Raw genomic sequence first — 13,046 nt, 5'->3', positions numbered from 1 at the left:
TGTTGTTTTGAGCCCCCCAATTTGTGTAACTTTGTTATGGCAGTCCTAGGAAATGAATATATGGATATATCCCAAAATAGTTTTATATTCTCTGAGGACATACTTATGGTAGAGCATGGTCCAAAAATAGGTGTCTTCCTTTTTGTCCCTGTCTTATGATATATATGCCATGAAAAAAAATAAAATATATGTCATGGATCGATCCTGTAGCTCTTTATTTCTGCCTTTATGCCTAGGTTCCTCAGCGTAGCTGGAGCATTATGCCACTTTCTTATTTCCTCCCCTCTTTTCTCCTTGTTATTCTGTTTATTCATCTTTGTTGCTGTTGTCTGAGTTACCTCTCTTTATTCATTGAAAACTATGGCTTTTGCTACAGTGTTCTGTTTCTTTCACTTCAGCTTATATTACCCATGTAGTGCCTAAAACGCCTGGATCTTTGATCTAACCTTCATGGATCTTTTCCTCCATTTCTCCTAAATTGCTACCCCCTACTAGGTTACTCATCCCATGGTCACAGTCTAGACCATGTCACCTCCAGCAGCTTGAGTACAAATGTCTCTTCCTTTCTTCCCCTCCAGCTACTGTTTGGTTTAATATTCTGCTCCCTGTTAAATGAAATTTTCAAGAATTTTCTCTCTCCATTTCCTGCTATGTTAACCTCATTGGTGTAGAATTTAAATACAGCAATCCTTACTCTTTTAGGTATACAGTTTGATGAGCTTTGACAAATATATACAGTTACATAACCACTACCGCATTTGAGATATACAAGATTGCCATGACCCCAGAAAAGTTCCCTTGTGCCTCACTATAATCAGTCATCTCCCCATCCTTAGTCCCTGGCAACCACTGATCTGATTTTTGTCCTTATAGTTTTGCCCTTTCAGAATTAAAGTGTATAGGTTTTCGAATCTGGCTTCTTTCACTAAGCATGTGCTTTTGAGATTTATCCATATTGTTGTATGAATCAATAGTTGATTCTTTTTAATTTTTTATTGCTGAGTAGTATTCCATACAGGTGAAGGTTTTTGTAGACAAGTGGTTTCATCCTCTTGGTAAATACTTAGGAATGAGATTGCTGGATGATAAAGTAATTGTATGTTTAATGTTATGAGAAAGTACTAAACTGTTTTCCAAAGTGGCTATGCCATTTTGCCTTCCCTCATAATATATGAGAGTTCTAGTTGATTTGCATCCTTGCCAGTTCTTGGTATTGCCAGTTGTTTTGTTTTAAAATTTTTAGCCATTTTACACATAGGAGTATTATGGTGTCTCATTGTGGTTTTACTATGCATTTTCCTAATGACTAATGATATTGTACATCTTTTTGTGTGCTTATTTGCCACCCGTGTTTCTTCTTTAGGGTCTTTTAAAATCTCTCCCCCATTTTTAATGGCTTATTTATTCTGTTTGTTGAGTTTGGAAGTTCTTTATCAGTTCTAGATGCAAGTCCTTTATCAAATGCATATTTTGCAAGTACTTTTTCCCACTCTATGGTTTTTCTTTGAATTCTATATATCGGGATGCGTGGGTGGCTCAGTTGGTTAAATGTCTGCCTTCAGCTCAAGTCATGATCCCAGGGTCCTGAGATTGAGACCCGCATTGGGCTCCCTGCTCAGTGGGGTGTCTGCTTCTCCCCCTGCCTGCCACTCCCCCTGCTTGTGCTCTCTCTCTCCGACAAACAAATGAATAAAATCTTAAAAAAACCCACATAAAAATGAATATTATGTATCTTTTGAAGAACAGAAGCTTTGATTTTGATGAAGTTGGTGTATAGATTTTGGATTTTTTTTATGGTTTGTATTCTTGTGTTCTGAGAAATTTTTTCCTAATCCTATGCCACAAAGATTTTATCTTATATATTTTTCTAGAACAAGGTTTCTCAACCTTGGCACTTTTGACATTTTGGCCTAGATAGTTCCTTATTGTGTGGAGCTGTCCTGTGTGTTGTAGTGGTTAGCAGCCTCCTTGACCTTTCCCCACTAGATATCAGTAGTAATCCTCCGTGTTGTAACCATGAAACATGTCTCCAAACATTGCCGAATGTCCTGTGGTTGAGGGCAAAGGGAGTGTCAAAATTTTACCCAGTTGTGAACCACTGTTTCTGAAGTTTTATAGTTCTATTTTTACATTTATTATCTGTGATCCATTTTGAGTTGGTTTTTATATATGATGTGAAGTAAGGGTCCAGCTTTATTTTTTTACATATGAATATTTGTCATTCCCACACTATTTGCTGAAAATACTCTTTTTGTTTAGTGCTTCCTTGGCATCTTTATCAAAAACAGATTAACTGTATATGTGTTGGTCTATTTCTGGACTCTATTCCATTGATTTATATGTCTGTCATGCTAGTCCCACACTCTTAATCATTAATACTGTCTTGAAATCAGGTAGTGTGAGTTCTCACACTTTGTTCCTCTTTTGAAAAATGGTTTTGTTTATGTTAGATTCTTTTAATTTCTGTATAAATCTTAGAATCAGCTTGTCTATTAAAAAAGCCTGCTGGAATTTTGATTAAGATTGCCTTGAGTCTATACATCAATTTGGAGAGAATTGACATCTTAATAATATTTGAGTTCTCTAATCCACAAACACTGCGGTTCTTTCAGTTTCATTTAGGTGTTTAATTTTTTCATCAGTGTTTTGTTGTCTTCGGTGTACCAAACTTAACACATGTTTCTGTTAAACTGACCTTTTTCTTTTATTTAAAAAACATTGCTTTTATTAAGGTGTGATTAATTTTATTGATGTTTTTAAAAATTTCAATTTCCTATTGATTGCACGTATATGGAGATATAAATGACTATATTGAACTTGTATCCTGTGACCTTGCTAATCACATTTACTGATTTTAGTAGTAGCTCTTTTGTAGATGTTTTTTAGGACTTATTTATTTATTTATTTATTTATTTTGAGAGAGGGAGAGAGAGCAGAGAGGGGCAGAGGGAGAGAGAAAACCAAACAGGCTCCACACCCAGCAGAGAGTCTGCTGGGGCTCGATCACATGACCGTGAGATCATGACCTGAACTGAAATCAAGAGTCAGACGCTTCATCAGCTGAGTCACCCAGGTGCCCCTAGGACTTTCTAAGTAGACAATTATATCAACTGTATTTTTTTCCTTTTTAATATATGTACCTTATATCACCGGTTAGGATCTACTTATTATTTTACTTAATCTGCTTTGTGTTCTGACCTCAATTCTGTGAAAGCAAGTTTTGCCAACATTTGTATAGCTGAATACAGTGAGCACTTTTCTGTCCTCATTTTAGCTGCAGTAAATAGCATTTGACACTGTTAACCATTGCATAACTTCTTAAAATCATTTCCTTTCTTAGCTTCTACTAGTTTTCTTTCTACTCTTCTGCTATTCTTAGTTTCCTTTGCTGCTTTATCTTCCGCCGTGTGCCTTCGGCTCAGGTCATGATCCCAGGGTCCTGGGATCGAGTCCCACATCGGGCTCCCTGCTCGGCAGGAAGCCTGCTTCTCCCTTTCCCACTCCCCCTGCTTGTTCCCTCTCTTGCTGTGTCTTTCTCTGTCAAATAAATAAATAAAATCTTTAAAAAAAAAAACAACTTTGAAATCAAAGGTTGCAAGCTGTGGGCCTGAATAATGGCCAAATGTGGTTTTCAGGGGAAAAAAAATTTTTTTTTGGCAGTGTTTTTAAAATTTTGAAATAAAACACTTTAAAGTGTGTATGCAGTGCATATTTGGCCACAGGTCCCATCACTCTAATTTCAAGTGGATTTACTCATTTCTGTTACCTCCTTGGCCCTGTACACATTTGAGTTTTTGACTTCTGCTTGAAGTGTTGGGATGTTTTAGTTCTCATCTAGATCTGGGGGGTTAAATATATCTGTATACGTAAAAATCCAAATTTATATCTCTAATCTTTTTTCTCCCTCAAAATGTGTTTATGTCAAAAACATTAGAGGTTTGAGGGCCTTTTTATATTGATTAAAAAGGTATAACACAAGCAACCATTGTGTGATAGGAACAGCAACAAAATTATACAAACTTGTGACCAGCACCAGGTGTTGTATGTAAGTATTAAATCACTAAATTCAGGTACACCTGAAACTAATATTACACTGTATGTTAACTGAGTTTTTTTTTAAGACTTTATTTATTTATTCATGAGAGTCAGAGACAGAGAGAGAGAGAGGCAGAGGCAGACAGAAAAGCAGGCTCCCCACAGAGCATGGAACCCAATGTGGGACTCGATCCCAGGACCCTGGGATCATGACCTGAGCTGAAGGCAGACGCCCAACCGACTGAGCCACCCAGGTGTCCTTGTTAACTGAGATTTAAATAAAAACTAAAAACTTAAAAAAAAAAAGAAAAAAAACCCCAAGAGAAAATGTTGAACAGGGATGTTTTATAACTTTATTTTATGATGGGAAATTATAAATATGTTTGCTTGGGGAGAGAAATGATTTAGTAGAGAGGGAAAATGGATGAAAGCAGGAGAATCATATAGGATGGCAGTCGTTGAAAAGAATGGAATGAGATGGGAAGGCCTTTGGTAGGTACAGAGACTTTTTCAAGTCACAAGATAAAAATGGGATTGTAGATCTGGTGATAGGAAGATAAGGAAGTTCCATCTCCTGCTCTTCACTTAATTGAAGTAGGAGATGAGGTCATCAGTTGAAAATGAGGAAGGAGAGTTCAGTAGTTCTGAGGGGAGAGAGTGTAGTCATTTTAGCAAGTCAGTTTACCAGGAAAATATAGTAGGATTTCTAGGCAATGCTGAGTGCCCTTGAGGTTTAATGTCATCAATTTAAGGGAAAAACCATTTGGGTTTGTGCTTTATTCAGCAATGTGCTGCTGTTTAGATTCAGATAAGGAGAAGGTTCGACTAGAGAACTGAGCTTTTACCAGGCAAATAGGATAGTGGGAGAAAAGGGCAGGGAAGTTAAAGATGTTTGCAAGGCAGTGGTTATAAGGATGGCTATGAACTCTCCGAGTGGTAAAGAGGGAAATACAGGAAAGAAAGGAATTATGAAAAGTGTTAATGTGATAGGATAATTGTCTTAATGAGGTTAAAGAATTACTGAAGTTGAGCTACAGTAGAGTGATCTGATGAGGCCAGAGGATGGGCAGGAGAGCCAACAGATACCTGTCTCTTTGGAGTGAGGAATAAACTATGGGACCAGGCTCAAACCATCCTCACGGAGGCTGAGAGATGAGTTGGGGACTAGAGATTTTTCTGTAGTGAGAGTCACACAATGACTGGAATTCCCCTGCTTTAAAACACTTCTTTGGCTTGCTATGCTCTACAGAATCGAGTACTCTCAAAAGAAAAAATTTAAAATCAATCACCTTTTATTTCCAAGTATTAAAAACATAAAAAACATGTTTCAAGCAGTGATTTTGATGCTCTAGGTTGGACTAATTTATCCAACATAGCAGGGATTGAGATATTTTGGAATGGCAAAGGTCTACTGTTCTATAATCCCACAAGCTGTAGATGAGTAGTGTTACTGTTTTAGAATATTACTCCAGTTCTTTTTTCTGCATATATTTATATAACTGATAATAGGTAGTGGATAGTTAGTTAACTTACTAAAAGAATATTTAATTAATGAATTTTAAGTAATGGTAATTTTAACTAATAACTTCAAAGATGAAAGTGAGAAAATCATTCTAAATTATAATACATCTTTTTATAGATTTTGGGTTATTTGGGAATAAAAAATTTATATTCTCTTAAGAAAACATTTGAATTGGTTAAGAAAGAAAAGTTCGGTAATAGACTATTTACAAACAATGAAAATCAATAAGTTGGGGTGCCTAGGTGGCTCAGTTTGTCAGTCATCTGCCTTTGGCTCAGGTCATGATCTCAGGGTCCTGGGATCAAGCCCCACATTGGGCTTTGCACTCGGTGGGGAGTCTGCTTCTCCCTTTCCCTCTGCCCCTCCCCCTGCTCATGCTCGCTCTCTCTCTCTCTCTCTCTCTGTCTCAAATAAATAAAATCTTAAACAAATATGGAATAAAGTTATGGAATAAGGTTAGAAAACAAAGCAAGGCATTCAAAAATCCTGATTAATCTTAAGACTATATATGAGTGAAAATGTTAAAGAGTATGCTAACAAATATGATTAAAAGTCTGATCTACCACTGCCAAGCAAGGAATGTTGCACTAGAAAGAAATTTATTACATTATCAGACTTAATTGGGGAAAAAATACTGTATTATAGTTTGATCAAATTTAGAGTTCATTCCTAATCAGATTAAATATGAAAATAAAAGTGTACTTTCATAGCATGATAGGAAGAATATCTTTATTAACCAATACCAAATTTAAAAGGAAAATGCTGATAAAATTGTTTACCATTAGTCTTTTTTTTAATTTAAATTCAATTAGCCAACATATAGAACATCATTAGTTTCAGATAGTCTTTAATTCAACATTGCTACTTAGCGTGGTATGTGGATTGGTGCCAGTTCATGAATTGGTTGTTAAGAGATAAGTACAAGAATATAGAAGTATTTAGAAACGTTTATAAATTTGACAGAGTAATTTTGTTTTTTAGAACTAAAAATCGGACATTTGGCTTTGTGTTTTATATTTTGGGCTTATATATCTTTTAAATTTAATTTTCTAGTTTTTATTTTTTATTAGTTGGTTTATTATTTTTACGGACTTATTGATTACTAATTTTTATTAGTATTTTAATAAAATGTTAGAGTTGGAAGTAGGAAAAATTGTTTTTTCCCATAGATAACTTGAGAAGCTTTGCTCTGAATCTTGCCACTAATGTAAGAGTAAACATTTTGTATCATTATTCATGAATGATGTGATAATCTTACATAATGAGAAGAGCCAAGCCCACTAGAAACCAGTATTGCTAATTAAGAATTCAGTAAAGTGGTCACGTGTAGAGCATCTTATAGCTTTAGGTTTGGAAAATCTATTTCAGTCTTGTAATCAAATTGTAAGATTTCATCATGTAGAACCAAATGTATTGTTATAGTGAAGAGAACTGTTAATGAATAGCAGAAATCCTAGTGATATCACACGTTAAAAGATGGGTAGTGATGAGAAGAGGTCTAAAATGTAGTTAATATTGCAAAAAACATACAGAAAGAACAGTTTTGCTTTCTCCAAAAACACCGTGATGAGAATGTTATTATATAGAAGCTAAATGCTACATGAGTGGATGGATATTTAAATCTAAATATTAACGTATATGGTAACTCAGTTAATGACTTAGCATATTTTCCTTCAAAATTATTGTTTTAGAGAACAGAATCTTGGCATTATCTTCCTCAAGAAATGGACTCTTCCCACACCTTGGATATAACCCAGACCAGGTTTAATATGCGAGAGGAAGGGACCGAAGTGACAGACTTCACCTCTGTGGAGGAAGGTATATTGACCCAACCAGAAAATCAAGTAAAGGAAGCCAAGAGAGGTCTCTTATGTTCGCCGCTGCTAGGTAATGCCTCTTTATTTTTAACTGGTAGTAATAACTCATACTTGTAAAATACTTTGGGGGACTTTAGGTCTTGCATCTGAATCTCTTCCTTTTCTTTCTTTTCATTTCTCTTCCTTCCTTCCTTTCAAGATTATTTATTTATTTTAGAGAGAGAGCATATGAACGAGCAGGGGGTGGGGAGAAGCAGAGGGAAGAGGGAGAGAGAATCTGAAGCAGACTCTGCAGTGATCGTGGAGGCCGACGCAAGGCTCAATCTCTCCACTGAGAGATCATGACCTGAGTCAAAACGAGGAGTCAGATGTTTAACTGACTGAGCAACCTAGGTGCCCCTAAATCCTTTCATGAGTTGAGGAGCTCTGTAGAGCCATCCTCAAAGGTATTAGCTTATTTCTGGTTTTCTACACTGGCCAGCTGGTCTAGTTATGTTAAATGTGCACCTGCCCTTCATTATGTCCTATACCTCGCAGAAGGCAGAAAAGTAATAACTTCCTCTCTAGTGGGTATACCTCCTTAGCCGTGAATTTGTGGGTTTTTTCTTGGGGTATACTATATATTATCCTTTGACAGCTTCTCTCAGCAATGGAGCCTCCATGATCCTTAAAAAACAAAACAAATGTTTAAGCTTGCTTCATTAGATTCTTAGTATTAGTTAAGGCATGGTATTCTCAGTTTTCAGACTCCAAAAGTGAGATAAAGAGGTTGAATAACTTGTCTGAGGTAGATCTTACTGGTTTCCTCTGCTTAATATGGAACTGATTTAATAGCTCTTTACTAAAGGTAAACTTTAAGTACCTCTCAGATTATCAGAGTAGGAGATAGAATTGTGCTATTACTACTTTGGATAGTGTGGATATAGAAGAGTGCTTAACCATTATGGTAATTTCAATTTTTTATGCCTAAATGATAAGGCAATATTATTATTATTTTTTGGATACATTTAACCATGTATTTAATGATACAGCATAGTGGTACAACTCGTCCTGGAAAAGGTACAGATGTAGACAGTACAAAATACTCTACAGCTTCCTATGAGCAATCGCACTGTTCCATTTTTCTTTTTGTTTTTCAAACTAAAGATCACAAAGCAACTTAAATAGCCCTAAGTGTCCCCGAAGAGCTACTGTGTGTTGTATAAAGGCTGAGTAATCCTGGCAGTGTCAAGGGGTTACTGTTCAGCTGTTGGAGATCACGAGATGATATCTCAGCACTCATAAAACAGAGGATTCAAAACCCAGGGGTGTACACGGAAGTACAGAGCATTAGGACAGTCCTGGAAGTTATCCAGAAGGAACGTTAACACCCTGGTGGCCAAAATAACACGACCGAATCAACATTTACCATTCTTGTTCAAGATTCAATCCAATATGTGGGGAAAATTTACCTGGAAACACACATGCTAATCTAATGATCATTTTCTATTTGGCTCATTCCAAAAATATGGAAGACTTCAAAAATCTCTGGGATCTCTTTTCTTAAACATTTTCAATGCGTATTTATTCTGTACGAAACACAATGACTATCCTGAATTAGCTATTTCCTAGAAGTATTCCTAAAATGTCAATCCATTTAGTAAGGCACAGTAACAGAAACATAGAGCTTTCTTTAAGGTTGCACATTTCAATTCAGAAGAATGAGGGGGAAATTTTGGCCCCTGGGATTTGAAAATATCTTCCAGTTGTAATCTTTGGTCTGGATATTTACATGGTGTTCTCTTCCCATTTAAGCTCAACATCACCTTCCATGGCATCCCAAGAGTCCATCTTCTGAAGTGCTGAATAGTTAACAAAACAGATGGGCTGATTACTTCCTTTACTTGATAAGAGATCCAGAATGCATTGGTATAAAAAGATATACTGTGCCAGGTTCTGGACCATGCATATTCTTTCACTTCTCAATTCAGCTACTAATCCATATATATCCACAAAATCGTGGTCATTTATATGTTGTGTTAAGTAGTCCAGAGCAATAAAAACTCCAGTTCTTCCAACTCCAGCACTGCAGTGAACAATCATGGGTGTGGTGTCATGTGCTCTGCTTGTTTGAACCAGTTTTACAAAGTGAACTAGAGGGGCACTGTTTTCCGGGACCCCATGCTCAGGCCAAGCAGTAAAGTTACACTGTTGAACAGTCATGTAATCGCCATGCCTTTCAATTTTCAGATCCCTGATGGTCCAAACTATCTGAACATCCTCCATTAGCTTTGTAATCACTATATCTCCAAAGACAGTAACTGGTTTGTTGTCCTCTGGCTAATAATGATGGCACCTGACCTGCCCTTTTTCAAAACACTGTGTTAGCATTACTAATGTTTTCTCTCTGGTTTCCCACACCATTCTCCAGAAATCCCCAACAGTTCCTGGTAATGGACCTTGAGTGGCAATTCATTTGGATATAAGTAGCCCTCTCATTATAGTTCTCCTCCCTTCTTCCTCTAGCACCCTGAGATGTTCCATTTGTAGATGGCCTCTGTCTTCTGCTCCTGGAACAAGTGTGCATGAACTTTCAGATGGAGGTGCCATGGAACAAAACTGGGAAGGCAGAGGGAATTGATGCATCAGACTTCTTTCTTTTTTTTTTTTGTTATTATTATGTTATGTTAATTACCATATATTACATCATTAGTTTTTGATGTAGTGTTCCATATTCATTGTTTGTGTATAACACCCACTGCTCCATGCAGAACGTGCCGTCTTTAAGACCCATCACCAGGCTAACCCATCCTCCCACCCCCCTTCCCTCTAGAACCCTCAGTTTGTTTTTCAGAGTCCATCGTCTCTCATGGTTCATCTCCCCTTCCAATTTCCCCCCCTTCGTTCTTTCCCTCCTGCTATCTTCTTTTTTGCTTTTTTTAACATATAATGTATTATTTGTTTCAGAGGTACAGATCTGTGATTCAACAGTCTTGCACAATTCATAGCACTCACTGTCCCCAGTGTCTGTCACCCAGCCACCCCATCCCTCCCACCCTCCCCCCACTCCAGCAACCCTCATTTTGTTTCCTGAGATTAAGAATTCTTCATATCAGTCAGGTCATATGATACATGTCTTTCTCTGAATGACTTATTTCTCTCAGCATAACACTCTCCAGTTCTATCCACGTCATTGCAAATGGCAAGATTTCATTTCTTTTGATGGCTGCATAATATTCCACTGTATATATATACCACTTCTTCTTTATCCGTTCATCTGTTGATGGACATCTTAGCTCTTTCCACAGTTTGGCTATTGTGGACATTGCTGCTATAAACATCAGGGTGCATGTACCCCTTCGGATCCCTACATTTGTATCTTTGGGGTAAATACCCAGTAGTGCAATTGCTGGATTGTATGGTAGCTCTATTTTCAACTTTTTGAAGAACCTTCATACTGTTTCCCAGAGTGGCTGCACCAGCTTGCGTTCCCACCAACAGTGTAGGAGGGTTTCCCTTTCTCCGCATCCCCGCCAACATCTGTCGTTTCCTGACTTGTTAATTTTAGCCATTCTGACTGGAGTGAGGTGATATCTCATTGAGGTTTTGATTTGGATTTCCCTGATGCCGAGCAATGTTGAGCACTTTTTTTTTTTAATTGTTTTTATTGTTATGTTAATCACCATATATTACATCATTAGTTTTTGATGCAGTGTTCCATGATTCATTGTTTGTTCATAACACCCAGTGCACCATGCAAAACGTGCCCTCCTCAATACCCATCACCAGGCTAACCCATCCCCCCACCCCCCTACCCTCTAGAACCCTCAGTTTGTTTTTCAGAGTCCATCATCTCTCATGGTTCGTCTCCCCCTCTGACATACTCCCCTTTTCTTCCTCTCCTGTTATCTTCTTCTTTTCCTTTTTTCTTAAAATATGTTGCGTTATTTGTTTCAGAAGTACAGATCTGTGATTCAACAGTCTTGCACAATTCACAGCGCTCACCGTAGCACATACCCTCCCCAATGTCTATCACCCAGCCATCCCATCCCTCCCACCCCCAACCACTCCAGTAACACTCAGTTTGTTTCCTGAGATTAAGAATTCCTCATATCAGTGAGGTCATGTGATACATGTCTTTCTCTGATTGACTTATTTCACTCAGCATAACACCCTCCAGTTCCATCCACGTCGTTGCAAATGGCAAGATCTCATTCCTTTTGATGGCTGCATAATATTCCATTGTGTATATATACCACATCTTCTTTATCCATTCATCTGTCGATGGGCATCTTGGCTCTTTCCACAGTTTGGCTATTGTGGACATTGCTGCTATAAACATTGGGGTACATGTACCCCTTCGGGTCCCTACATTTGTATCTTTGTGGTAAATACCCAGTAGTGCAATTGCTGGATCGAACGGTAGCTCTAATTTCAACTGTTTGAGAAACCTCCATACTGTTTTCCAGAGGGGTTGCACCAGCTTGCATTCCCACCAACAGTGTAGGAGGGTTCCCCTTTCTCCACATCCCCGCCAACATCTGTCGTTCCCTGACTTGTTAATTTTAGCCATTCTGACGGGTGTGAGGTGGTATCTCATTGAGGTTTTGATTTGGATTTCCCTGATGCCGAGTGATGTTGAGCACTTTTTCATGTGCCTGTTGGCCATTTGGATGTCTTCTTTGGAGAAATGTCTGTTCATGTCTTCTGCCCATTTCTTGATTGGATTATTTTGTTGAGCACTTTTTCATGAGTCTGTTGGCCATTTGGATGTCTTCTTTGGAAGAATGTCTGTTCATGTCTTCTGCCCATTTCTTGATTGGGATCATTTGTTCTTTGGGTGTTGAGTTTAAGAAGTTCTTTATAGATTTTGAACACTAGCCCTTTATCTGATATGTCATTTGCAAATATCTTCTCCCATTCTGTTGGTTGTCTTTTGGTTTTGTGGACTGTTTCTTTTGCTGCGCAAAACCTTTTTATCTTGATGAGGTCCCAATAGTTCATTTTTGCCCTTATTTGCCTTGCCTTTGGCGATGTTTCTAGGAAGAAGTTGCTGTGGCTGAGGTCAAAGAGGTTGCTGCCTGTGTTTTCCTTTAGGATTTGGGTGGACTCCTGTCTCACATTTAGGTCTTTCAACCATTTTGAGTCTGTTTGTGTTTGTGGTGTAAGGAAATGGTCCAGTTTCATTCTTCTGCATGTGGCTGTCCAATTTTCCCAATACCATTTGTTAAAGAGACTGTCTTTTTTCCCTTGGACATTCTTTCCTGCTTTGTCAAAGATTAGTTGACCATAGAGTTGAGGGTCCATTTCTGGGCTCTCTATTCTGTTCCATTGATCTATGTGTCTGTTTTTGTGCAGGTACCATACTGTCTTGATGATGACAGCTTTGTAATAGAGCTGGAGGTCCGGAATTGTGTTGCCACCAGCTTTGCTTTTCTTTTTCAACATTCCTCTGGCTATTCGGGGTCTTTTCTGGTTCCATACAAATTTTAGGATTATTCCATTTCTTTGAAAAAAGTGGATGGCATTTTGATGGGGATTGCATTGAATGTGTAGATTGCTCTAGGTAGCATTGACATCTTCACAATGTTGGTTCTCCCAATCCATGAGCATGGAACGTTTTTCCATTTCTTTGTGTCTTCTTCAATTTCTTTCATGAGTATTTTATAGTTTTCTGAGTACAGATCCTTTGC

General features: G+C 37.8%; 1 protein-coding gene across 3 annotated transcripts in view; it reads left to right on the top strand.

The window, feature by feature from the left end:
* ALMS1 (ALMS1 centrosome and basal body associated protein) overlaps positions 1-13,046 on the top strand; it is a 210,000-nt gene that overhangs the window by 28,334 nt on the left and 168,620 nt on the right. For all 3 annotated transcript variants that reach the window (XM_073897525.1, XM_073897523.1, XM_073897524.1), the window contains exon 3: positions 7,249-7,444. In XM_073897525.1, coding sequence (XP_073753626.1) covers positions 7,249-7,444 — 196 coding nt within the window. The remainder of the gene's footprint in view (positions 1-7,248; positions 7,445-13,046) is intronic.

This window comes from Callorhinus ursinus, unplaced genomic scaffold (genome assembly GCF_003265705.2).
Source record: "Callorhinus ursinus isolate GAN/ISIS: 27379988/994484 unplaced genomic scaffold, GSC_fseal_2.0 scaffold10, whole genome shotgun sequence".
In the NCBI taxonomy this organism is placed as follows: Eukaryota; Metazoa; Chordata; class Mammalia; order Carnivora; family Otariidae; genus Callorhinus; species Callorhinus ursinus.
This window is presented reverse-complemented; position numbering and strand designations above follow the sequence as displayed.